Source organism: Chrysemys picta, chromosome 1 (genome assembly GCF_011386835.1).
Source record: "Chrysemys picta bellii isolate R12L10 chromosome 1, ASM1138683v2, whole genome shotgun sequence".
Taxonomy (NCBI): Eukaryota; Metazoa; Chordata; order Testudines; family Emydidae; genus Chrysemys; species Chrysemys picta.
Window position 1 is genome coordinate 13,001,764 of NC_088791.1, and position 27,521 is coordinate 13,029,284.

At 48.7% G+C, this 27,521-nt stretch overlaps 1 protein-coding gene across 1 annotated transcript in view; it reads left to right on the top strand.

Moving 5' to 3' along the window:
• ITIH2 (inter-alpha-trypsin inhibitor heavy chain 2) overlaps positions 1 to 27,521 on the top strand; it is a 45,703-nt gene that overhangs the window by 15,243 nt on the left and 2,939 nt on the right. The window contains exons 8-19 of the mRNA XM_008169579.4: positions 4,516 to 4,644; positions 6,323 to 6,439; positions 7,180 to 7,348; positions 10,832 to 10,957; positions 11,832 to 12,013; positions 13,035 to 13,220; positions 15,274 to 15,413; positions 16,248 to 16,420; positions 19,626 to 19,748; positions 24,101 to 24,214; positions 25,317 to 25,515; positions 26,345 to 26,517. Of these exons, the coding sequence (XP_008167801.2) occupies positions 4,516 to 4,644; positions 6,323 to 6,439; positions 7,180 to 7,348; positions 10,832 to 10,957; positions 11,832 to 12,013; positions 13,035 to 13,220; positions 15,274 to 15,413; positions 16,248 to 16,420; positions 19,626 to 19,748; positions 24,101 to 24,214; positions 25,317 to 25,515; positions 26,345 to 26,517 (1,831 nt within the window). The remainder of the gene's footprint in view (positions 1 to 4,515; positions 4,645 to 6,322; positions 6,440 to 7,179; positions 7,349 to 10,831; positions 10,958 to 11,831; positions 12,014 to 13,034; positions 13,221 to 15,273; positions 15,414 to 16,247; positions 16,421 to 19,625; positions 19,749 to 24,100; positions 24,215 to 25,316; positions 25,516 to 26,344; positions 26,518 to 27,521) is intronic.

The window sequence follows — 27,521 nt, forward strand, 5'->3', positions numbered from 1 at the left end:
GCAGCTTACTGACTCGCTCAGACCTCAGCGAAAAGAATATCCCCATTGTTATTGCTGCTTGCTGTGCGCTCCACAATATCTGTGAGAGTAAGGGGGAGACATTTATGGCGGGGTGGGAGGTTGAGGCAACTCGCCTGGCCGCTGATTATGCGCAGCCAGAGATCAGGGCGGTTAGAGGAGCACAGCAGGGCGCGGTGCGCATCAGAGAAGCTTTGAAAACGAGTTTTGTGACTGGCCAGGCTACTGTGTGAAACTTCTGTTTGTTTCTCCTTGATGAACCCTCCAAACCCCCCCCCCGACCCAGTTCACTCTACTTCCCTGTAAACCAACCATCCCACCCCACCCTCCCCTCCCCAATTCGAGCACCGCTTGCAGAGGCAATAAAGTCATTGTTTTTTCACATTCATGCATTCTTTATTAGTTCCTCACAGAAGTAGGGGGATAATTGCCAAGGTAGCCTGGGATGGGTGGGGGAGGAGGGATGGAAAAGGACACACTGCATTTTAAAACTTTAAGTCTTATTGAAGGCCAGCCTTCTGATGCTTGGGCGATCATCTGGGGTGGAGTGACTGGGTGGACGGAGGCCCCCCCACCGTGTTCTTGGGCGTCTGGGTGAGGAGGCTATGGAACTTGGGGAGGAGGGCTGTTGGTTACACAGGGGCTGTAGCGGCGGTCTCTGCTCCTGCTGCCTTTCCTGCAGCTCAACCATACGCTCGAGCATATCAGTTTGATGCTCCAGCAGACGGAGCATTGACTCTTGCCGTCTGTCTGCAAGCTGACGCCACCTATCGTCTTCAGCCCGCCACTTGCTCTTTTCATCCCGCCATTCAGCCCGCCACCTCTCCTCTCGTTCATATTGTGCTTTTCTCATGTCTGACATTGACTGCCTCCACGCGTTCTGCTGTGCTCTATCAGCGTGGGAGGACATCTGCAGCTCCGTGAACATATCATCCCACGTCCTACGTTTTCTCTTTCTAATGTTCACTAGCCTCTGCGAAGGAGAAACATTTGCAGCTGGTGGAGGAGAAGGGAGAGGTGGTTAAAAAAGACACATTTTAGAGAACAATGGGTACACTCTTTCATTACAAGGTCGCATATTTCGGCTTGCAGGCAGCCATGGTAGGCCACAGTGTTTTGGCTTTTTTAACCTTCTTAACATGTGGGAAAGGTTTCAAACAGCAGCGCATTTCCCATATCAAGGATGAATTGGGTTGTCCATTTAAAATGGGTTTTCAATGTAAAAGGAGGGGCTGCGGTTTCCCGGTTAACATGCGGCACAAACCCAAGTAAACCACCCCCCCCCACACACACACGATTCTCTGGGATGATCACTTCACCCCTCCCCCCACCGCGTGGTTAACAGCGGGGAACATTTCTGTTCAGAAGAGCAGGAACGGGCGCCTCTGAATGTCCCCTTAATAAAATCGCCCCATTTCAACCAGGTGACCGTGAATGATATCACTCTCCTGAGGATAACAAAGAGCGATAAGGAATGGATGTTGTCTGCATGCCAGCAAACACCGGGACCATACGCTGCCATGCTTTGTTATGCAATGATTCCAGACTATGTGCTACTGGCCTGGCGTGGTAAAGTGTCCTACCATGGCGGACGGGATAAGGCAGCCCTCCCCAGAAACCTTTTGCAAAGGCTTTGGAAGTACATGAAGGAGAGCTTTCTGGAGATGTCCCTGGAGGATTTCCGCTCCATCCCCATACACGTTAACAGACTTTTCCAGTAGATGTACTGGCCACGATTGCCAGGGAAAATTAATCATTAAACACGCTTGGTTTTACAAATATTTACCTCACCAGAGGTCTCCTGTGTGCCCTGAGGGTCTTGGGTGAGTTCGGGGGTTACTGGTTCCAGGTCCAGGGTCACAAACATATCCTGGCTGTTGGGGAAACCGGTTTCTCCGCTTTCTTGCTGCTGTGAGCTACCTACAGTACCTCCATCCTCATCTTCCTCGTTCCCCGAACCATCATCCCTGTGTGTTTCTCCATTGATGGAGTCAAAGCACACGGTTGGGGTAGTGGTGGCTGCACCCCCTAGAATGGCATGCAGCTCCGCGTAGAAGCGGCAAGTTTGCGGCTCTGCCCCGGACCTTCCGTTTGCTTCTCTGGCTTTGTGGTAGGCTTGCCGTAGCTCCTTAATTTTCACGCGGCACTGCTGTGTGTCCCTGTTATGACCTCGGTCCTTCGTGGCCTTGGAGACCTTTTCTAATACTTTGCCATTTCTTTTACTGCTACGGAGTTCAGCTAGCACTGATTCATCTCCCCATATGGCGAGCAGATCCCGTACCTCCCGTTCGGTCCATGCTGGAGCTCTTTTGCGATCCTGGGACTCCATCACGGTTACCTGTGCTGATGAGCTCTGCATGGTCACCTGTGCTCTCCACGCTGAGCAAACAGGAAATTAAATTCAAACGTTCGCGGGTCTTTTCCTGTCTACCTGGTCAGTGCATCTGAGTTGAGAGTGCTGTCCAGAGCGGTCACAATGAAGCACTGTGGGATAGCTCCCGGAGGCCAATAACGTCGAATTCCGTCCACACTACACCAATTCCGACCCGCAAAAGCCGGTTTTATCGCTAATCCCCTCGTTGGAGGTGGTGTAAAGAAACCGGTTTAAAGGACCCTTTAAGTCGAAAGAAAGGGCTTCGTCGTGTGGACATGTCCAGGCTTAATTCGATTTAACGCTGCTAAGTCGACCTAAACCCGTAGTGTAGACCAGGCCTAGGTGTGTGGACTCTCTCATTCCAGAATAAGAGTGCCTTTTTCCCAATCAGCTTCAAGATGGAAGTGAATTAAACTAAAACCAGAAAAAGGCACTCTTACTCTGTAATAAGAGTGTGCACACATGGAGTTTTTCCAGAATAGCTAGTCTGCTTTAAATTCACACCATACCTTATTCCAGAATAACCTTCACATGTAGACAAGCCATGTTCTTCAGGGCTAGTTGGTTCAATGATTTGATGCCCTAGACTTTGACCTCTTGAGAATCAGTAGACGTCTGTGGACATACTTTATGTTCTCATCACAAAACACCGGACAATTTGGTATAACTGGCTTTATCCTCTGACAAGTGCTCCAATTCTGTGTTGATGGGCATCAGTATTTAAACATATATACATGGATCGATAGAAAAGAGGCCCAGGTCTAGAGTAAAATAACGGACTGTGGTGTTTTGGCAGATATGTGTGTTGGGTGGGGGAAACTTGCTGAGCTGCTACTCACACTATGTTTGGCCTTACGCAGAAATCTGGTTTGCCCTTTAGATACCAAGATGATGGATGACTTTTAAATAAATAAAATAGACTCTACTACTACAGTCCCTCATATTCATGAGGGTCAAATACACACACAAATACAGTCTATAACTAAGGTTATACTATCAGAGGGGTAGCCGTGTTAGTCTGAATCTGTAAAAAGCAACAGAGGGTCCTGTGGCACCTTTAAGACTAACAGAAGTATTGGGAGCATAAGCTTTCCTGGGTAAGAAGTCAGCCCCCTGATATCAATGCACAGCTTCACATCTTGTTTATCCACAAACCCACTTAGCCAAAGGTTTGGGCTGAGGCACACAGGGTTGTAATTGGAGCAAACTGAATAGCATGAAAATGTATTTGCAAACACGTTGGCAAAACCCAGCCCACAATTTGATTCGGCGATGTTCATGCTCTCAACTGTTCATGTCAATGATCAGGTTCTGTGGCTATTTTTGGAGCTTTTATCTCTGCTAATACTACTACTACTAATAATAATAGATAATCCCAAGGGATCCCACTCATGGACCAGGGCACAGAACAAAGAGATGGTCCCTGCCTCAAAGAGCGTACAATCTAAATATAGTCATGGGCAAACATGGATAGTTCTGAGTTAACATGATGTTCACTATTGACTATGTGTCATTTGTTATTTTCCACTTTTAAAAAGTTGAATTAATCCAATCAGGAAAGAGAAACAATACCATGTGACAAAGGCAACAAATCACGGATCACTAATTACTAATATTCATAGCCCTCAATTTATAGGGAATCTATAGGTTGTCATTTGTTCAGACTAGCAATTACAAATAACAGATTCATGGAAATCATTATCATGGAAATCATGGATATTGTGAAAATCATGGATGTCATGCAAATATTTTTTTTTCCTTGCAAACAGGAGCTAAAAAAGAGCTAAAATCATCCAGTGAATTGCTTATGACAAACAGTTTGTCCAGCTCTGTCTGTAATACAGGGCTATGACTCTGTGTGTTTGCACACAGAGCTGCTATCAGTGAAGAAACTGAGCGAAGAAAACCAAAGAGCAATCTTTGCTTTGAAGCAACAAAAATCCCTCTCCGTTTTACTCGAAAAATTACAAAGGTGCTCAATGAAATTGTGTGTCCCCTGGATACAAAAGCCTAGTCCATTGCTTCTTGCAGGACTCATTCCTAATCTCTTGAAATGATACCATTGTCGTGGGATGTGTGGTTGACTTTGTAATGGAGTCCCCTTGTTCACATCTCACTTCTAGGCCCACGTGTCCTTCAAACCAACGGTGGCTCAGCAACGAAAATGCCCCACCTGTTCTACCACGGCAGTAGATGGGAATTTTGTGGTGACGTATGATGTGCACCGAGAAACCAAAGCTGGAGAACTGGAAGTAAGTTTATTCTGTTACCATATGTTGCTCTCGTACAGTAACTCCTCATTTAACGTTGTAGTTATGGTCCTGAAAAATGCAACTTCAAGTGAAACAATGTTAAATTAATCCAATTTTCTTATAAGATTTAATATAAATGCGGGGGGTTAGGTTCCAAGGAAATTTTGGGGGGGCAGACAAAAGGCATTGTATACTGTACAGTACTGTACTGTGGTGGGGAGGTGCCCCTGGCTTACCCCACACAGGCACAGCCTGCTGCAGACAATGATGCAGACAAGGACGCTAGGAAGCACCTTGCGCAGCAGCAGTGGCAGCTTTCCCCCAGAAGAACAGGCACCGACTTTGCCAGGGGATGCTCCAGGCCCGCCTCTTCCTGTCCCCGCTCCACTCCAGGCCCGCCTCTTCCTGTCCCCGCTCCACTCCAGGCCTGCCTCTTCCCACCCCCACTACACATCCTCCCTGGAGCGCGCCGCATCCCCGCTCCTCCCCCTCCCTCCTAGCACTTTCACTTAGGACTTTCTGGGAGGGAGGGGGACGAGCAGAGATGCACTTCCCCACTCCTCCCCCTCCCTCCCAGAAAGTCCTAAGCGCCGCCAAACAGCTGCTTGGTGGCGGGGGAAGCACTGGGAGGGAAGGGAAGGCAGAGAAGAGGAACTTGGGCAATGCTCTCTTGTAAAGTCGCTGCTCTTCCACAGAGTCCTACAAGCAGTGGACAGAGCAGGCAGCCAAACAATGGTATAAGGGAGCATTGCACAACTTTAAACGAACATGTTCCCTAATGGAGCAGCGATGTAACTTCGAAACAACGTTAAGCAGGAGGACGTTCAGTGAGGAGTTACTGTACATAATGCAGAGTCTAGGGGGGACGTAGGTGGACCCTGAATATCAAGAGCTTTAATTTAGACAGTAGTGAGACGTAAGGGGCCATAAGACAAGTAAGGTAGCCCCTAAAAGCCAGAGGGAGACCCAGCCCCATCCCCCAAACCTGACTGTAATTCAAGTACTGGCCTTACCCAAAATGGAACATCAGAAATAGTTGCCACAGCAGAGCAGACTATCCATGATCCCCATCTCTGGTGCTCTTTCTGCGTTCCATTAGGGGGGGAACAAAGCACAACATGGCTGAACAACAGAAGTAATCAAGAATCCTGCATCCAATTGAAGTAGCAGGAGGATTTTAGGCAGGCAGAATACAGTTACCTAAACAACAAGTGGACAGGACCAGCTTCCTGTCTTGTCCAAAAGCCAGTGTCTCTTGCATCGCAGTGTTCCCCAACACCGTACTGGGGCACTGATTAACCGACTCCAAAGGAACAGGGTCAGAAGTTGTGAGAAGGCAAACTGGCACTTCATTAGCGTCATGTTGGCGTGGAGTAGGGTTGCAGGATTGAGCTCTTTTACACCATCTCATGCACCCCCCATGCCAGTGAAGGGGTGTTCCCAAAGCAAGTGAGTCCTTAGAGCCAATTTCTGCTCTCCCTTAAAGCCAGTGGAGCTCAGATACTGCATTATGGTGATGAGTGAAATACAAATGCAGCGCTAGCGACTGATATAACAGTGTGTATGTAAAAGCAGAATGTGGCCTGTAAAGAGGGCTGAAATCTTTCACTCCATTTACTGTCTTGTGCCATGTGGGAGCTTTACAGGGACTCTGATTACCATCGTTTGTATTTTGCAGATTTTTAATGGCTATTTTATTCACTACTTTGCTCCTGACAATCTGGATCCGCTGCCCAAAAACATTTTATTCGTTATCGATGTGAGTGGCTCAATGTGGGGACTGAAAATGAAACAAGTAAGTTCCTGATCTGTGCAGACATAAGGCCATGCCTTCATGTTCTCCCGTATGTTTAGCTATTGCTTACTTGACTGCCGCATACCTAGCTCTTGCCTGAACTGAAAACCACTAGGTTGGATCTTTAGGTCTTTAGTCAAAAGCGTCACTGGGCATTTGCCTGAGTAGAGGACTTCAGGATTTGACCCACCATATTTACTGTCCTTAAAATGTTTTAAGAAAGAAACAAGGTCATTTGAATCATACTGAGTTCTGAAATAGTAGATCTCAAAGCACTTTGCAAAGGAGGGTGATTTTTATAGATAGGGCCATGGAGATACAGAGAGGGGATGTGGACTTGCCCAGCCTCACACTGCAGGCCATGACAGAGCTAGAAATAGAACTCTCGTCTCCTGAGTGTTGTGCCAATACCAACGCAACACAACTTCCAGAGCAAGGTCCTCTCTGCTCCTGGCTTCTCCCTCTCATGATTAGTATTCAGTGGGGATGGGTTGAGGAGGACAAGTTTGGGTTTTGCAGACTCCTTATCTGGATTCTGTCGAGCCAAGTCCCATTTTACCTGGATTTCCACAGTGCAGAGGAAGCAGGCTGAGAGACAGCCTCATAAAAGGTTCCAGTTTGGGCCCATCACTCATGTTGTTGTTCACCTAGTTTCTTAGTCATTAGCTAACATTTATAGAGTGCTTTGAATAATGGAAAAAGCTAAACGTGCCTATTCTTGTGACCCCTTCCTGTCTCAGACGGTTGAGGCGATGAAGACCATATTGGGTGATCTCCGGTCTGATGACCACTTTTCTATTGTTGACTTCAACCACAATGTTCGCACCTGGAGAGATGATTTAGTTGCAGCCACAGCGCCTCAGAAGGAGGATGCTAAGAAGTACATCCAGGAGATCCATCCCAATGGGGGTACGTGCGTTTGATAACGAGGTACTCTCGGCACTTAGGTACCATGGGGAGAAATGCCTCAGACAGATAGACAGAGTCCTGTTCACAAAAGGCCAGATTTCCCATTCACGCAGCAAGACTCACAAGGAAAAGGGACCTAACGAGGGGGGCAGAAGAGCCCCCTGGTCATTCTGTTGGGAAAGGCAGGTGTTCCTTCTGTGGGGCCAGTCCCACAGAGCCCATGTATCAGTAAGAGACGAGGGCAATGGTGCCACCACACTACCTCTCTGTGCCCCCAGCACCTCTGGACTTGGGACCAGATCCTTACAGGTATGTAGGCACCAAGCTCCCTGTCACAGGGTTCACTCATTGTGAGCGGCACCTCCTGCTGGCCATCCTGGGAATTAGCTCTGCTCGCTTGCACTCTCCCTCCGGTGGTATCTTCTCCCATCTTGTTTTCCTTTGCAGCCCTGCTCTCAGCCTCAGGAACCGCAGTCACTAAGGTCCTCCCGTTCTGGGGAAATCAAAGTCTTTCCAAACTGGCTGCTTCCAAACTGGTGTCTCTAATGCCCTCGTCACTTCCTAGTGGCTAGAAGGGGAACCCAGGCCCACCCTGTACACTGGGTTCCAGCCCAGGCATAGGCGCCGACTCCGTGGGTGCTCCGGCGCTGGAGCACCCACGGGGAAAAATTTGTGGGTGCTCTGCACCCACTGGCAGCCAAGCTCCCTGCCTCCCCACCTCAGCTCACCTCCACCTCTGCCTCTTCCCCTGAGTGCGCCGCATCCCCACTTCGCCTTCCAGCACTTGCCACTGCAAAACAGCTGTTTTGCAGCGTAACAAGCTGTGGAATGGAGGGGGGAGGAGCGGGAACACGGCGCACTCATGGGAGGAGGTGGGAAAGAGGCGGGGATTGGGGAAGGAGTCCAATAGGGGCGGGGAGGGGCGGAGTTGGGGCGGGGACTTTGGGGAAGGGGTTGGAATGGGGGTGGGACGGGGCGGGAGGAGGCGGGGCAGGGGTGGAGTCGAGGCGGGGCTGGGGGGTTGAGCACCCACCGGCCCCAGGAGAAATTGGCGCCTATGAGCCCAGGGACCATATAACAAGCAACCACTGTCCCTGTACGGTCCTACCCCTTGTTGCTGTTTCCCTGGGCTTCTTCCTACCTATCTGGCTCCTCCCCTTCTCTGGATTTGCCAGCTTCAAACTCCCTCCACTCAGGGAGTGACTGCAGCCTACTTCCCTGCAGCCCTTCCCAGCAACAGCCCCCATTTGCAGCCAGGTAGCTGGGTTTAGACAGGCCCCGCCTGTTCCTGCACAGGAGAGCCTGTTCCTAATCAACCAGTTCTTTGCTTCCTGGCTCCTCCTCCACATGCACCCTGGGTAGTTAACTGGCCTATCTGGACACCTTAACCCCCTTTCAACCCTGTGTGGGGCGGACGCCCCATCACACGCCCATTACCTTTGAGGATCTGGTCCCTGGTCCAAGCAGCATGTCTCCAGGGCCTCCACTGGCTGCAGCTAACTTGGAGGCCACTAACCTGTTATGCAGTGATCATACTCCATGATTTATGGGCTCGATTCGCCTCTCATTTACAACGGTGTAAATCAAGAGTAACTCCCCTGACGTTAATGGAGTTACACTGGAGTAGAAGGAGTGTGAGAGGTGCTTAATGTCATATCTTCAGAGCACTGTGTGAACACTGAGCACAGGACGGATGATTTTGTGGCTGAAGCTCGAGCGCGGGGAAGTGATTTTGCCTACGTGCATAGCACTGGTGAGATTGATACGGGAATGCTGCGCCCAGTTCTGGTGTCTACGGTTTTTAAAGGATGTTAGAAATGGGAGAGAGTGCAGAGAAGAGCCACTAAACTGATCTGAGGGCTGGAGAAAACGCCTTACCATGAGAGATGGAAAGAGCTCAGGCTGTTTAGCTTATCAAAAAGAAGTTTGAGAGGTGACTCTTCACAGGGAGAAAATACCAGGCAATACAGGGCTCTCTGATCTAGTCCAGGAGAAAGACCTAACAAGAACCACTGGGTGGTAGCTGAAGCCAGACAAATTCAGATTAGAAATAAGGCTCTAACAGGGAGTGGGGTTACCCATTGGAACAAACTATCTAGGGAAGTAGTGGATTTTCCATTTCTTGATGTCCAGATCAAGCTTGGCTGCCTTTCTGGAACATACTCTATAGCTAAATACAAATTATCAAGCACAGTACGGGGGTAACTAGGTGAAATTCCATCATCTGTGTTATACAGGGGTCAAACGAGATGCTCTAATTGTCCCTTTCTGGCTTTAAAACCAATGACAGAGAGTCAAGACAGCTGGGTCTCTTCCCAGCTCTGCCCTGGATTTCATCATGTGACCCTGAGCAAATCAGTTAACTTCTCTGTGCCTCCATCCCCCTGCTGTTAAAGGGGAATAATAGTACTTCCCAACCTCACAGAGGCATTGAGGCTTCATTCATTCACATTTGAGCTTCTTGTAGGGAAAGGAGCTATAGGAGTGCAAAGCAAAATGTATTTTAACCAGTATCAGAATCTGGCCCTTTCATAGACATTTGTGCAAAGGTTTGGAATTTTTGGTTAAATTCTCCCAAGTATGGTGGGGATTTTTAAATCCTAGGTGAAGCCCACCTTAAAACAGAGTAATACAGTAGTGAATCAGGCCCACTGAATGGACCACAGTCTGCTTTCACTTATGCTCGTGTAAATCTGGGACAACTCCATCAATTTCAATGAGTAACTCCACTATAAACAAGCAAAATCTGACCTAATATACTTAAAGCAAGGAACTCCAGTGGGATTAATTAAAAGGCCATGCACCACACCCCTCAGCATCTATTTCTGGGGAGGCCTTTTACTGTCCTTGAGGCCTTTGTCCCTGGGGGCTAACACAAGTGCAATCCTAAGATGTATTTCCACCGGAGCTGTGGACATATTAATGCCATTGGGCAAGGCAGTGGTCAGACCTCAATTGGATACTATGTACAAATCTGATCACCTATGTTCAGGAAAGGCTCATTCAAACTGGAACAGGTGCACAGACGGGCTGTTAGGGTGATCGGGGAATGGCAGGTCTTTCTTACAAGAAGTGATTCAAAGAGCTTGGCTTGTTTAGCCTAGAAAAATGAAGGCTCAGAGGGGATATGATTCCTGTCTTTAAATACATGAGAGGGGTAGAATAAATGGGGCTAAATTGGCCATGAATAAATTTAAGTTGGACATGAGAAGAAGGTTTCTAATATCAAAGGAGTAAAGTTTGGGCACAATCTCCCAATAGGAGCAGTGGGGGCAAACAACCCAACTAGTCTGAAGATGGAGCTTGATAAGTTATAGAATGGGATTCTATGACAGGGTTGCTGGCATTAGCAGGGAACTGGACTCAGTTACTCAGGTCCCTTCCAGTCTTATGTTCCTATGTATTATTTTCTCAGGACTGAGCCTTTATTTCAAGAAGGAACGCTGCGTAGCAAACATGCTCATTTTATCGCTTCTTTACCAGGTACAAACATCAACGAAGCTCTTCTTCGAGCAATATTCATTCTAAAGGAAGCCAGCAACATGGGAATGTTGGACCCTAACTCCGTCTCCATGATCATATTGGTGTCAGATGGCGACCCTACGGTAGGTAAGGATCTTGCATTAGGTGAAATGAAAGGCCAGTTGAATTGGCTTAAGAAACACAACCAGCACATGGACACTCTACAAGTAAGTTAAGAAAATACTATTGTCCCTTCTTCCGATGCCAGCATGTCCTGCTTCAGACATCATGTCGCCCCTCTGCCAAATGGTAGTGGAATTCTGGGGCTTTTCAGGTTGGCTTCCTAGTGGATGAGAAATGAGTGACATGGAGGCTGGGTATATCCTAAGGGTAATGTGCTTTATTTACATACATACTCCAGTCCTGGAACAGAGGAGATCACAACCATCACACAGGCAATCCCCTCTTCCAGAGAGCTCAGCCCAGACTGTGATGGCTGGTCCTCAAGAAGCTGCTCCATCCCAGGAATTGCCCCTAAATATGAAGAATAAAGCAGAAAGAAAATTAAGTTCAGTGGGGTTTGCATCGGGCCCCAACTGCACAAATTGCCTCAAAAGTCACCCCTGGCTGCTCTACAACTGAAGTTTCTATTTGGGGATTGGTCCTGCTTTGAGCAGGGGCTTGGACTGGATGACCTCCTGGGGTCCCTTCCAACCCTGATATTCTATGATTCTATGATTTAAAAAAAGTTACGTTCCTAGCCCTCATGATTGCAAAGAGCATCTTAAAATCATGAACTGAAGTGTAAACTATTAGTGGTGTCTTCCTGAGTCTGCAGAGAGCCTGAAACTATAGTTCTGTGAGATGAAAACAGTCCTATTCATCTCCATCTGTTACAACAGCAAACCAACATTCCCACTACAGACAATGAGGATATTCAAGGAATATGGGGATTTTTAATTGGGTTGAAGGGTTTGTTCTCCATTCAGGAGATGACTGAAAGTCACTCTCTCCCCTAAAGGTGAGCTGAAGTTGACTAAAATCCAGAAGAACGTGAAACAGAACATACCGGAAGATGTCTCTTTGTTCTCTCTCGGGATTGGATTCGATGTAGACTATGATTTCCTGGACAGGCTTGCTCATGACAACCATGGAATGGCACAGAGGATTTTTGGAAATCAGGAGACCTCTTCCCAAATGAAGGTGCATTTCCTTCCCTCCACCTCTTAAACTGTGAGGGTCAGATTCTGCTCCCAGCTGTGAATCTGGAATAACTCATTCGAAGGCAATGGAGTTACTCCTGGTTCACACAGGTCCCACTGAAAGCAGAGACTAGCCATGAGAGTTCAACAGGGTAACGATCATGTCTGTAAACCCAAGACCTTCTATAACAAGGGGCTCGTCTTCATTACAGGGGTAAATTGACCTAAGTTACACTACTCCAGCCACGTGAATAACGTAGATGGAGTCGACGTAGCTTAGGTCGACGTACCCAGTGTCTTCACTGCACTGCGTTGACAGGAGACACTCTCCCGGTCAACTTACCTTACTCTTCTCAGAGAGGTGGAGTGCCAGGGTTGACCGGAGAGCGCTCTGCCATCGATTTAGCGGGTTTTCACTAGACTGGCTAAATCAATCCCTGCTGCATTGATTGCAGCAGCGTCATAGTGAAGACCAGCCCATAGGGATAAACTCTGAACTGCAAAGTAGGGTTTTTGGAGCTGTGTTAAGGGCTGTCCAGATCTAGGATTTTACTCTTCAGCCAACTCTATAGAGAAAGAGTCTAGTCATGAAGGCTAAATTCTGATCAATAGAGTTGGAAAGTGCTTGAAGCCTGGACTCACATCTATAAGCAATAAATAATAAAGGGCCAAATCATCAAGTCCTTATTCGTTGACTTCACACCTGCTTTAGGATTTGGGTCCATATGCACCAGAATTCACGCTTCCTTCTGCCTCTGGGTCCTGGAAGAAACTAGGTGTTTGTCATTACAGACTGTGGGCCTGAGTCTTTCCATTGACTTTACTGGGAGCTGTCTTTGTAAATACACAGACATTTCAAGGCCTATTCAAAAGGGGAATTGCATTTCCTGAAAAATAAACAGTGCAGTCTGGCCTTGTTGGGTTCCAGATTGTCGCTTGTACCTTTTGCTGTTGCGTTAGCATGTCAGCGAGGGTTGTGTCAAACACAACAGTCTTACCCCCCGTGTCTTTTCCAACTGCAGAAATTCTACAATCAGGTCTCTACCCCGCTCCTCAAGAAAGTGGAGTTTAACTATCCTCAGGAATCGGTGTCAGATGTCACCCAGAACAGTTTCGATAACTACTTTGGAGGGTCGGAGATTGTGGTGGCAGGAAAGGTTGACGCCAACAATGTGCAGCACCTGCAGAGTATTATCACAGCCACATCAGTGAGTCAGGCTCCCTGGAGAACACCCGTTCTTGCGGCTCGCAGGGGCACAGCCTTCTCCCCATGAGGGGTAGAATGGGTCATATTGTCTGCAGTACCCCAGGCTCTGTGCGGGTTTATGCCAACGGCTGTGGGGTGTCACTTTCCTATCACCATTCCTGTCTTCAGTAGAATCTCCTAATAGTAACACATGGTACCAGAATAGGGTTGCCAACTTTCTACTTGCACAAAACTGAATGCCCTTGCCCTGCCCCCTGTCCCGTCCTTCCTCCGAGAACTGGCCCATGCTCTGCTCCTCTCCGAGGCCCCGCCCCCACTCACGCCATCCTCCCTTCCTCTGTCACTTGCTCTCCTCACCCTCACTTACTTGCTCATTTTCACCGGACTGGCTCAGGGGGTTGGGATGTGGGAGGGGGTGCGGGCTCTGGGGTGGGTCCAGAAAAGAGGAGTTCAGAGTGCGGGAGGGGGTGAGGGCTCTGGCTGGGGGTGTGGGCTCTGGTGTGGTGCCAGAGATGAGGGATTTGGGGTGCAGGAGCGGGCTCCGGGCTGGGGCTGAGGTGTTTGGAGTGTGGGAGGGGGCTCTGGGCTGGAGCAAGGTGTTGGGGTGAAGGGTGTGTGAGGGCTCTGACTGGGGGTGCAGATCCTGCAGTGGGACTGGGGATGAGGAGCTTGGGGTGCAGGAGGGTGCTCCAGGCTGGGATCGAGGGGTTCTGAGGGCAGGAGGTGTATCGGGTCTGGGGTAGGGGATTGGGGTGCAGGAGGGGATCGGGGTGCAGGCTCAGGTGGCACTTACCTCAGGCAGCTCCTGGAAGCAGCCGCATGTCCCTCCTCCAGCTCCTACGCAGAGGCACGGCCAGGCGGCTTTGCTGCGCGCAGGGCCGGCTCCAGGCACCAGCTTAACAAGCGGGTGCTTGGGGCGGCCAAGGGAGAGGGGCGGCACGTGCGGCAATTCGGGGTGGCAGGTCCCTCACTCCCTCTAGGAGCGAAGGACCTGCCGCTGAACTGCCGCCGCCGATCGCGGGTTTTTTTCCCCCCCGCCCAATTGCCGCCGCTGGTCGCGATTGCGATCGCGGCTTTTTTTTTTTTTTTTTTGGCTTGGAGCGGCAGAAATGCTGGAGCCGGCCCTGGCTGCGCGCTGCCCCATCTGCAGGCACCACACCCGCGGCTCCCATTGGCTGTAGTTCCCAGCCAATGGAAACTGCAGGGTTGGGAATTGGGGAGGAGGCAGGGTGTGGAGCCCCCTGACTGCCCCTACACGTAGGAGCCGGAGGTGGGACATGCCGGCTGCTTCCTGGAGCCGCCAGGATCCCTTTTCGACCAGGTCACCGTATACCAGAACAATACTTCACTGTAGGCCGCATCCCTGCTTTCAGCCCCTTCACTGTGCAATCCTCCTCTGCAGCTAGTGTGGAGCCACTCCACAGCAGCTGCTGCTTCCCCTGTGTGGGCGGCCATGGCCGGGGATGCACTATCCCTGCTGTGCGAGTGTGCACAAAGAGCCTCCCCGATGCCCCCACCGGAGATGGGATCCGCCCTGTGCAAGGGATGGTCTCACACTTCACAGGCTCTCCAGAGCTTGCCCTGCTCACTCAGCAGAACTGTCCCGGCTCCAGTGCAGGCAGGACCCGGGGCGAGCATAGAGGAGAGAGCAGGATTTCTCCTGTAAGCGGTGTACTGCTCAGCACAGCTCCCTCTCCTCTGCTAAGAGCTCTCCACCCTCTTCCTCACTCCCACCCTAAGTAGCACCTATAGCTCCCCTTCTTCCTTGGTAAGTGCAGGGAGAGTTCCTCCGGCTTTTTCAATCTGCTGTGACATGATCACTGACGGGGTGTGGGGGGGAGGTGCAATATACCCCCTTCACTCAGCCCTACTCATGCTGTCCTGTTAGCAGAATCACTTTCTAAATATGTGGGGGATCAGACTCCTAACAAGGGGACCCCGGTTTTTAAAGGTCTGTCTGGGTCCTGATCCGGGGGCGGTGGGGGTGGCGCGATACGACGGCTTCATTTCACCGGCTCACGCTGTGATCTTGGTATCTTCCATTCATCGCTTAGTCAAACGCCGAGCTAGTCCTGGAGACCCTGGCAGATGTTGAGGGACTGGATGATTTCCTGAAGAAAGAGCCGCATGCCGACCCCAAATTCACTGAGAAGCTGTGGGCCTATCTGACCATCAACCAGCTCCTAGCTGAGAGGTGGGGAGAAATGCCAGACGGGGACTTTTGATAGGGACCTAGCTGACCCGGAAAGGACCCTGGCGGTCACTGGGAGATGAGGGTTATCGGCACCTCCCAGGATCAGGCCTTTTATTGTACAAATGTGGAATATAAATGTAAACAAAAGAGCGTTCCACCTTCGCACCCTTGTTCTCACTCCTTCCCCCTCCTTTCTAATCGCAGGCATAAGGTTTTGGTTCAGCTTGTTCTGGCGGCAGAGTCAGTGGTGTCTATCGGGTCTGAAGAGGGAGGGAGAAATAGCTCAGTGGTAGACCATTGGCCTGCTAAACTCAGGGCTGTGAGTTCAATCCTTAAGGGGGCACTTAGGGATCTTGGGTAAAATCAGTACTTGGTCCTGCTAGTGAAGGCAGGGGGCTGGACTCGATGACCTTTCAAAGTCCCTTCCAGTTCTAGGAGATAGGTATATCTCCATATATTATTATTAACATGGATTGAATGAGTGAAGTTAATGAACAAAGACCGAGAGTAAAAGGATTTGGCCCCTTGTTCTTCTAGGCCTTGCTCCATCTCCCATTGAAGTCAACAGGAAGAGCCCCATTGAAACCAGTGGAAATTGGATCAGGCTCTTTGGGTCCAATCCAACGTCCATTGAAATGAAGGGGAGTCTCACTATTGACTTCAGTGGGCTTTGGATTGGAACTTTAATCTTTGCCATTCACATTCCCAAGGTCCTAGCTGGTTCCTACCTTTCTGATTCCCCTGTTTAGGATGAACCAGGATCACGGCCTTGATTTAAGCAGCAGCTGCCCTGCACCGCTGGTAACAAGGGGGTCTATTTATTTTTCAACACAGAAACCTGGCCCCCACTGCTGCTTTGAAAAGGAACATCACCAGATCCATCTTACAGATGTCGCTCGACCACCACATCGTGACCCCTTTCACGGCCATGTTGATAGAGAATCCTGAAGGGAATGAGAGAATGCTGGCAGATTCTCCACAAGACCAAAAAATAGGCTGTTGCCCAGGTGGGTGTCTCCATCTGCCCCATTTGTCAAGCTCTTTTTGGCGTTTAAAAAACCAACTTGCAGTGGAAATGAGCTGTTCATTGTCACTTGTGCAGACTAACATGGTGCCCTGAGACAACCTACGTTAGTGCTCATGCGGGGATCTGTATTTTAAGGGAAAGGCCCTGAATTAAATGGGCAGTTAAACCATCAGCTTCTTGTACAGTTAAATTTTCAACATACCCTTTTTGTCGGCGTTACCCTCGGTGGGGACTGACTGCACCACATTTGCCCAGTCTGAGCATTTCTGTAAACCTACAATGACACCGCTTTATTTGTTGTAGGAACAGATACGTCTGTTCCACTGGTTCTCAAACTTTTGTCCTGGTGACCCCTTTCACATAGCAAGCCTCTGAGTGTGACCCCCCTTATATATTAAAAACACTTTTTTATATATTTAACACCATTACAAATGCTGGAGGCAAAGCGGGGTTTGGGGTGGAGGCTGACAACTCGCAACCCCCCATGTAATAACCTCACAACCCCCTGAGGGGTCCTGACCCGCAGTTTGGGAACCCCTGGTCTATTCCCTGTGTTCCACTTATATAGAGGAGCTGATTGTGTCATGGTGCGGCTGTTTGGGGTCTCCAAGATGGCTGTGGGTAGGTCACAAGACCACTGGAACTGGAGCTCTCTTAAAGATAGAGTGTCTTCGTTCATTAGTCCTCCAGAGTGCTCTCTTTCCTTTGTTACTGTCCAGCCCCCATTTTACAGCAGCCTTCCATTGGGCCAAAGGGGGCGGGGCTTGTTTGTCCTGTTAGGACCTGACCTATCAATGCCCATTGGTGTCAATGGGTGCCTTTCCACTGCCTTCAGTGGGCACTGGTCAGGCTCTTAATTTATTCATTCATCACTGCAAAGCCAGATGACAAATCCAGTACCGACTATATTAACAGCCGTTATCAGCATAGGGCACTCGACTGGGATGCAGAAGTTTAATTCCTGTCATTGGCACTGACCTGCTGAGTAACCTTGGGCAAATCACTTCCTCTCCCTGTGCCTCAGTTTCCCCATCTGTAAAATGGGGATAATGACACTGCCCCGCCCCCACCCTTTGTAAAGCATTACGAGATCTGAAGATGAAAAGAGCTAGGTATTTTTATTATTATGTTGCGCTCTTGCTGTTCAGTGGTCTGTAATAGTAGTATGTTTTTATTGGAGGAAAATGTCTGAACTGTGGTGAAAATGAGGCACTGAAAACCAAATATTACTCCCTGAGGCTATAGCGAATGGTGATTTATCATGTTACTAAACAGGAGATATTCTGCTAGATTGAGATGAAAGGGAAGCAACGTATGTAGCTGCCACAGCACGGTCAATTTTGCCTTTCACTTTAGAACTGTTTATAACTATGCAGAAACTCCAGGCCCATCCCTCCTGCGTTCTCAGACTGCTGGAAAGATATCAAAAGTGTCCTCATCCTACTGAAATCAAATGCAGTTTTTAAGTCTGCAAGATGTTACAGTTGGTTAATTTGTTTTTCTTTTACATTGTAAATCCTCAACTGAGATCCATGTAGAATGAAAAGATTTTTATTTATACCATGTGCTATGGCTCACCACGTCTGCGCACCTCTACCCATGTCCATTTGCTAAACCTATTACAATGGGAATTCCGCATACATTGCATCAGCTGATTTCTCCAGGTCATGGTTTGCTTTACTTAGGAGGTTGGATGATGTAATTGATATTAACATTGGGGCCATTGTTCTTTCAGTGTGCTAACATATTTCCCAATTACATTAGACATTAAGGATCAGATCTTGTTGCCACTGAAATCAGTGGCAAAACTCCCGTTGAGCTACAAGGGACCCCCTAAGAGAGGATGATACCCATAAGCGCTCTCGCATAGCAGTCCTACACTGACGGCTGTAGAAAATACAGTGGGTTGAAGAAAAAAATCTTGCACTTACCCGGGATGGACTAGATAGCCATTTATACCTTGAATAAACCAGAATCAACCCAGGTTTAGACTGGCTTCTGCCTTAGGTAGTCCTGTCCCAGACGCGCTTCACAGTCTTTCGCCAACATTGAATTCACTCATTTTTTGAAAAGAACTGGTTAATTACGTATTTATTATTATGCTATTGTGAGACTAGACTGTATGCTGGATTTTTCCATTGCTTAATACGCAGTAGCATTAATGTGGGGCAAAATTCTGAGCTCCTTGTATAGTTTTTAACTCATTCTTTATCTCAAGCCAACCTCCCATCGAGCTGTACCAGTGGGAGTTTTGCCTGAGTAACCACCGAGTAAGCTCTGAATTAGGGTGAGTGTACAAAATAACCTCAGTACTTATTTCTCGCATGCCTAAAGGCTAAGGAAAGCGCTGAACCACAGCACATGCTGAAGATCTTTGCCTAATCGGGGCCTATTCATGTGAGTAAAGGTTAAAGGATCAGGCCCTAAGTTTCAAAAATAGTTCTCACACTGAGCACATTAAGGGCTTGTCTTCTTGAATATTTAATTCACAGCAAAGTGGGGTGTGAATCTACCCTGCACTAGCCTGCCAGGCACTTAGCAGTGTAACTGCAGGATCATGGGTAGCGGCGGCAGCAGCACGGTGGCTTAACCATGTCAGGTATGTACCCAGCGGTTCCAGGTGCGTTTGTACTTGGCACAGCTAAGCCAGGCCTCTGCTGCTGCCCATACTACCCCGGCTACACTGCTATTCATGCTCACACTAGCTCGAGGAGAGCTAGAGCAAGTATACGGACACAAGCAGGAGAAATCATACCTTCATTGTGTTAGCTATGTGTTGCAAGTGTAGCCACAGCCTAAGTGTCTGTGCAGACCCCCAACAGACACTAACAGTTCTTAGTGCACTTTGATCTAGTCCACTTTGAAATGGGACTAGATCAAAGCACATTAAGGAGCTGTTAGTGCACGTCAGCAGGGTCCACATGTACACCCTGTGCCGCAGCCTAGTGTGGGATAGATTCACCCCCCAGCTTGCCATGGACTAAATGTTCATGTACGCAAACCCTTAATTGTAAATCGGCCAGATTCTGATCTCAGTTACACCCGGGTAAATCTGGCATAAGTCTCCTGCAGTAAATTGGATCAGAATCCCGATCATTGTGTGCTAAAGTGAAAATTACGATGATCCTTTATCAGTGCAGCCATTTTTACTAATTTCCAATGTCATGTAACCTCTTCACAAACAGGTACTTTAGGTGTAGCCTCCAATGGCCTTGATAAGTCCATCCCACCCTGGGCGAAACCCACACCTACGGCAAAGCATCCATTAAATCTCAAGGCTCCAAATGTATCTACTCACATAACCTCAGGTAAAAGACGGTGGGCTGTCTGTCTGCTTTCCTCCCTCTTGCTTTGCTTAGTACAGCTCTTGTATACAAAGGTGTGTGTGTGTGTGTGTATGGGCCGGGGGAACAGAGCAACGGCGGAAGAAGCCAAATGGCCCGTTTATCCAAATGGATGGAGATAGCACTGCCTGCTCTCCATTCACCTAGGGACAGTCACTGCATTGCATTGGTTTTGACGTGCCATTTCCCCCACCCACTTTCAGAGGTCACTGGCCTCCACTGGCAGAGGCCCACATTCCAGTTTGAGAGCAGTGCAAAATCGCCACATATGCTCTCAAGAGAGGGCCTCCGTCTGGATACAGATTTGGCCCTGAATCTGAACTTGCCCGTAGTGAAAAGGCAAAGAAACCCCGAATATTTGTTGCATGGCTGCTACAGAAAGGGAATTTCAAAGCCTCATTTCTTCACTTTGATGCTGCCCTGCAATTGTTCTCAGCACCCAGATCACAAAGATTTGGGCCTACATATTCTAAAGCAGGGATCGGCAACCTTTGGCACACAGCCCGTCAGGGAAATCTGCTGGCGGGCCGGGACGGTTTGTTTACCTGCAGCGTCCTCAGGTTCGGCCGATCGCCCGAGTCAGTTTAGGCCCGAGTCTAAATGGCCTGGTGCTGAGAATAGCTGAGCCCCGTCTATGCTAGCATTTCCATTGAAACTAGCACCAGTGCTAAAAAACAAAATGTGCTAGGGAGATGTATTTATTTAGTACTGATTCATGTGCAAGGTAGTACTTTATTTGTCTGGTCAAAACCAGGCACCTCTTGTACTGGTAAATGTGGGGGCTTGCCCCCCAGTGTATTTAATCAACCCTGGAAACAATTTACCACGGGGCATGGTAGATTCTCCATCACTGACCATTTTTAAACCAAGGACGGCTGTTTTTCTAAAAGACCTACTCTAGGAATTATTTTGGGGAAGTTCTATGGCCAATGCTATACAGGAGGTCGGCCTGCCTGATCACAGTGGTCCCTTCTGGCCTTGGCGTCAATGAATTTGAAGCTGATGATAGGGTTACCATTCGTCCGGGATTCCCCCGGACATGTCCGGCTTTTTAAGCTAAAAATAGCGTCCGGAGGGAATTTGTAAATGTCTGGACTTTACCCCCCATGCAGAGCACGGGCGGCTAACAGTGCTGCCGGCCGGACGGTGTCACTTACATGGGGCTCCGACACTCAGCCAGAGAGAGCACGTCCTCCTCCTCCCTCCCTCCCTCCCTGCATCGCAGATCGGCTCCGGCAGTCTGGAGCTCCTCCCCTGCTGCTGCCCAGCGGCTCAGGCAGGTCCTGAGCAAGTTCACAGAGACCTTAGGCGAACCGAAGGCCAACAACAAGGGGGCCAGGGGGTCGGAGAAGGGGCAGGGAGGTTTTGGAGGGGGCAGTCAAGAGACGGGGGGGTTGGGAGTTCGGGGGGGCTTTCTGGGGGTGTGGATAAGGTTTTGGGCAGTCAGGGTACAGGTAGGGGGTAGGGTCCTGGGGGGCATTTGGGGGGGGTCTTAGGAGGGGGCAGTTAGGGGACAAGGAACAGGGAGGCTTAGGTAGGGGGTGGGGTTCTTGAGGGCAGTTAGGAGCAGGGGTCCCAGGAAGGGGCAGTCAGGGGACAAGAGTGGGGGGGAGTTCTGCGGGGGGGCTGTCAGGGGGCAGGAGTGGGGAGAGGGATCGGAGCAGTCAGGGGATAGGGAGCAGAGGGGTTTAGATGGGTCAGGAGTTCTGGGGGGCTGTCAGGGGCTGGGGAGTGGTTGGATGGGGCGTGGGAGTCCCAGGGGTCTGTCTGGGGGTGGGGGTGTGGATAAGGGTTGGGGTAGTCAGGGTACAGGTAGGGGGTAGAGTCCTAGGGAGCCAGTTAGGATGGGGGGAGGGTCTCAGGAGGGGGCAGTCAGGGGACAAGAGGCAGGGAGGCTTAGGTAGGGGGTGGAGTCCTGGGGGGCAGTTAGGGGCAGGGGTCCCAGGAGGGGGCAGTCAGGGGACAAGGAGCGGGGGGAGGGTTGGGGGTTCTCAGGGGGGGAGTGGGAGGGGCAGGGGCGGGGCTAGGGCAGGATGGGGCGGGGCTAGGGCAGGACAGGGGCAGGGCTCCTCCCGTCCTCTTTTTTGCTTGCTGGGTTATGGTAACCCTAGCGGATGAATAAAGGTGCTTTGCCCTAACGCTGTACAGCGAGATTTCTCAACTGCCCTGAGTTTGCTTTTGGAATGGGGAGTATTGTGTACATTTTGCTTTGGTAAAACAGACATCACATGCTCATCTAGTGACTCCACTGGAGAATAACAGTCAACGATTGCTACCAACTAATCCAGCTATTCCTGTAGCCAGTAGAGGCCGGTGCTCTCAAGTTCAAACCCTATTCAGAACTCATGCAGAGGGTCGTTACAGACACCCCAAAGTTACACTCAAAATATCCATGGCACCATTGTATCGCACCCAGATAAGTAGGAGTTCTTTACAAGCATGGTGCATCACTTATGTGGTTTAAAGCATGAATGGACAAAGCCCTAGAAAGTATACCCTTATGGATAATCATGAGGATGGATTCGATGATCTAATAGATCTTCCCTGCCATCTGCTACTGGGAGTCACAGTCAGTCCAAAAGGCTCTCTTTCTGGCTCATCTGTAGTTGCAAAGCTAATGCAACATTATTTCCAGAGTTATTTCCCATTGTAAATGACAGCATGAATGTTGTGTGGTAGATAAGGATCTCTGGATTCTCTGAAGGCTGCTGGGTCTCGTTAACACTTGGGTCTCTGCCATGATTTAATGTCTAACTTACGCAAACGATCTGGGAGAGCCATCGTCTGCAATCGCTTAATGACAATGCAGACATATGCAACAGTAACTGTCAGCCCCCGTTTGAAGGCGTGCTCAGTGGCGAGGCCAAGGGTTAATCTTAGACTTTGAAATAGTTAAACTTACTGTTTTGGAAAGGGAAAAAATGAGCAAGAGAGTCCAGCTCCTGACTCAGGTGTGTTCTCTGCACTGGCAATTCTTTGCATTATTCTGTATTTAGGGGCTTAATCCTGCTCCTGTTGAAGTCAATGGCAAAACTCCCATTGGCTTGAATGGCGGGGGGAGGGGTGGGGATCAAGCCATTAGTCAGAATAAGGACATAGGATGTAGAGATGGGTCCCAGCTCTGAAGTTTGGATTTAGATCTGAACTTTGCCCCCAGCTGAACCCCCTCACTCTGCCCCCCAATCAGCTGGGGGCAAAGTTCAGATCTAAATCCGAACTTCAGAGCTGGGACCCATCTCTACATCCTATGTCCTTATTCTGACTAATGGCTTGATCCCCACACCTCCCCCAGTCCCATCTCTAGCATTACCTGCTGGATACCAGCTTTTTAAAAGAAGGTAGCTCAGACTCTCACATTCACAATGGAGCACACGGTGTTTTCCAGCTGGCAGCTCATCAGTTAACCCTGTAACTCAATGCAGTGAGTTAGACGCCGAGGCTGGGAATGCAGCATCCTCTCTTTAAAAGGATGAGACCTTGTCACAGCTCTGGGGGTGCTGGCAGGCCCCTCCAACTGCACAGACACTGAAAAATCCTTAGATTGCCCACATCTACCAAAGTAGGGGGTCTCTATGACACAAAGGGATGGGGCCCTTGGCTCCCACTCCCCGAGTCCCTTTAGTATGGTCTCAGATTCTCTAACCCCCAAAGGGGTAGAAGGTAGCGGTGCCAACTGCCTAGTGGGTCATCCTGTGGCTTGCCAAACCTACCTTTCCTAGCCAGTATACCAGCATTGGCTTCTTGCAGACTTAGAGTGGGGCTGGTAAATGGCCTTCCCGGGGGCAGTACCCCGGAAGGCTCCCAGGAGTCTCCCCTGGGAGCTGTAGAGCTGCCATCTGCTGTCTCCCAAGGCTGGCCAGCAACTGCTGGGAACGTCCTGCTTTTAAGCCTTTATGCCACTCTTGATATGACTGGCAGGGCCAGCAGGGCGGAGCCAACCTTGCCCAGAGCTGCTCTTTAACCCCTTCATCACCAGTGCAGGGTTTATACACCCCATCACAGACCTATGGGGATTTCTGGTTCATTTAAAAAAAATGTAACAGGCCTCTGTAAGGATTGCTTGGGAATTTCCCCATCTATCAAAAGTGGATACTTCTACTTATTCCTTCCCCAGGGGTGTTGAGGGATAATTGATTAACTTTGTAGAGTGGAAGCACTTTGAAATTGGCGAATAAAAGTAGCTGTGCTTATCTATGTCCATAGGTAGTGAACTACATTTATAGAGCAGTGAGGAAACACTGTTCAGATCTCATACAAGTAATCACACCCCTACTTTCATTTTGTTTTTTTATTCCCCACTTATTTTTGTACCTTAGTTGACAATGACCCACATTTCATCATCCATCTGCTAAAGAGCCAGGAGAACATCTGCTTCAATATTGACTCAGAGCCTGGAAAGATCCTGAACTTGGTTTCAGATCCTGATTCTGGTAAGAGAACATGAATAGCTTCCATTTATATAGCACTATGCATCCCAAAGGTTCTGAAAGGCCATGGTTTGGGGAAAGGAATATGTACCAGGTTCATTGTGATGATTCTTGCTTTACTGACTGCTGTCAGTTCTAATCAAGCCAATTTTCCTCTGACCTGAGATGGAGTTCAATGCCGCTACCCCTGGTTTATGTAGATGTAAATGAAATCAGCATTAGAGTATCCTCAAGTTGCAGAACAAGCTTGCTGGGCTTAATCTCAATAATGTGAATACTAAGTCGGAGCGTGGTATCAGTTCCCTGGAAACTGGTGTGATGCTTGTAACGTTCTCTACATAACATTGACATTAAGCAATCTACAGGAAAACGTCTTCCTACGTACGGCTTCCCAGGATTGCTCTTTGCCTGTCAAAGCTGGCAGTCATTGCTGGTCCCTGTCTGGATTGTGGTTTTGAACAGGTAGTCTATTCGTAGCTTTCCAGCAGCAACTCAGTACAGTCCCTAGACTGCCAGCTGGCACTGGACTGAGCAATGGGTGAGCCTGGGCAGTTAGATGAAATGTACTTAGATGTAAAATAGAAAAAGCTCACACCGTCTCACAACCCTGGCTGCTACCATCTTAGGAAATTCAAACGAGCACCATAACATGCCTGCAAGGTCGTGATCAGCTGGTAAATTGCAGTGATTACACAAGCACACACTGTGGATCACTTGCAGACAATAGAATTAATGATATCTAATGTGTTCCATTAACACTGATCTAGAGGATAGACGTGGATAGACTTCTGCAGATGCACCAAGAATATCTTATCCATTCCACTTGAAACCTGCCGCTGTGGGGCGGCGTTTCTTTCATTTGCACTTTCAGTTGAGCACAAAGAAGAAAGCAGCGGGAGATAGAGAAAGGAAAAAAGAAAAGTCGTCTTTGGGGCCAAGCAGGAAATCAAATTAATAACTAAGTCCAAAAACTGTGCATTGGGAAATGGTCTTCTCTGCTCAAAGCACTTTAGGTCTTGTGATTTGTTTGTCTCCTATGACTTGAATAAGTCTCTGGATTACATGGCAAACTCATGGAAAACATCACATACTCTACTTTTCATAGGGATCGTGGTCAACGGGCAGCTCATTGGGGCCAAGAAGCCTGAGAATAAAAAACTGAGCACCTATTTTGGCAAAATTGGATTCTATTTCAAAAACAAAGGCTTGAAAGTAGAGATCAGCACAGAGATGATCACTCTGAAAGACGGCTCTTACAGCACCGCGCTGTCCTGGTCCGACACAGGAAGCATCATTCGGAAAAGGTGAGAGGAGGTGCATTTCCAATGTACTTTGTGGAAACTATTTGGAATATGTCTATCCCTGTGGATCTGAGGGCAAGAATTACCCTTGAACATCCCTGGGGAAATGAGCCTGGCTTGGCTTTCTAATCTCTTCCTCAAAATGAAGAGAATAATGTCCTGGTTCATCCACTGAGCAGCTGTATGTGTCTAAGTAGCTCAGTTGTCACTGTGGCTATAGATGCTAATATTTCTTATTTGTTTTGTAGTAGAATTCAGGGACCCAATCAGGGATCAAACCCCCACTGTGTTAGGCGCTGTACAAACACAAAACAAAAGGACAGTCCCGGCCCCCAAACAACTTACAGTCTAAGTATAACGGGAGAAATGGATGGATGCAACAAACTAATGGGGACAGCACCAAGAAATAATAGCAATCAGTGTGATTAGCAGTGGTCTCAACAATGAAGCCATTATGAACAGTTTATGTTTATGAATAATAAAGGCACCTTGATCTTTTTTGTATTGACCCTACATTGACATAGTGAATGAGCCCGGTGCTAGGCAATAGGAACTTGTGAGTTCTCATCTTGACTCTGCCACTGAATTTGCTATATAGAGCTGGGCAAGTTAGTGAACTTCTCTGCCTCAGTTTCCAAATGTGAAAAAGGAGAGGGTTATCACACTCACCCTTGCACGGATTTGTTGGGCGGTAACGAAAGCTCTGTAAATCCTCATTAAAAACTGGGACTGATTAGGTACCGCATTCTTCACACGTCATTGTGCACAACAAGCGAAGTTCCTCAGCTGAACCAGGGACGCGGCTCTCATTTCTGTTTTGTGCTTCCGCTAGGCTGCTTGTGTCTGTGAAGAAAGACCGCAGTGTCACTATCGCCATGGACACGGAAATGTCCTTCATTGTTTTGCTTCATCGCGTGTGGAAGAATCACCCGGTCAACGTTGATTTCTTAGGGATCTACATTCCCCCTACAAACCGGTTCTCACCCAGTGCACATGGGCTGATAGGTAAAGACCTGTGGCCGGGTGGCAAGAGGAGGGATCTGATTCCATTGGTTTTGGCTAGAACTCTGTGTGCTGGGGAAGAAGGAAATCATCAACGAGAGGAGAAAAAAGTCCCGTATCTAGAATAGTGTTGTTTAACTTTCTATCAAAATAATTAATTGGCTTTCCCATGAGAAATCTTCCTTTAGGACCCGAATGGTTCTTAAACTAACAACATTCAAACACTGGGCCAAATCCTCCACTGGTGTAAGTGGGGGTAGCTCCATTAAAGTCAATGGAGCTATGCTGATTTACAGGAGCAGAGGATTGGCCCCCTGTATTTTAGGGCCAAATTCTGCCCTCATTTATGCCAAAACCAGCAGTGTGGTCAGCAGGTGGCCTTTCATATCTACTTGACTTCCAGAGCTCAACGCTCAGTTTTATGATAGTGCATCAATAGTCACAGGGCATGTAATAAGATAAGGCCCCTTCCCCAAAGACATTATGATCTGAACAGAGGACAGAAAAAAGGAAAGTAATAGAGCAGTTAGGTATGTTAGTTCCAAGGTGATTTAATTATTTACTTGCTGCCACTTAATAGGAGACACCATAGAAGGTGTGACCAAGTCAGTGGATAGACTTAGCCATTAAGACAAACCTTTCTTTGTACATCAGTGAATGGTCACAACCCCAATTCGGTGCTTCTGTGCGACTATGCGACTCACCAAACCCAGCATGAAGCATGTGGAAACCAAAGAGGAATCATTCTCGGTCCCCACAGTTCAACTGTGGAATGAATTTATAGAATAAGCCAGGCTGATCTGGAGTCTGACCACTTGCAGGGCATCTGCTCTGTGACCAAAGCTCCCCATCGCAGCCAATTGGTGAGGGGAGAGGAGCAGAAGAAAGAATTAATGACCTCTCCCCCACACACACACATCTCACATCTATGTTTTTCCCCAGCAGAGTCCCCTCTCTCAGGGAAGGGGGAAGAGCAGAAGACTCCTGATACCTTCTGGAGATCTTGC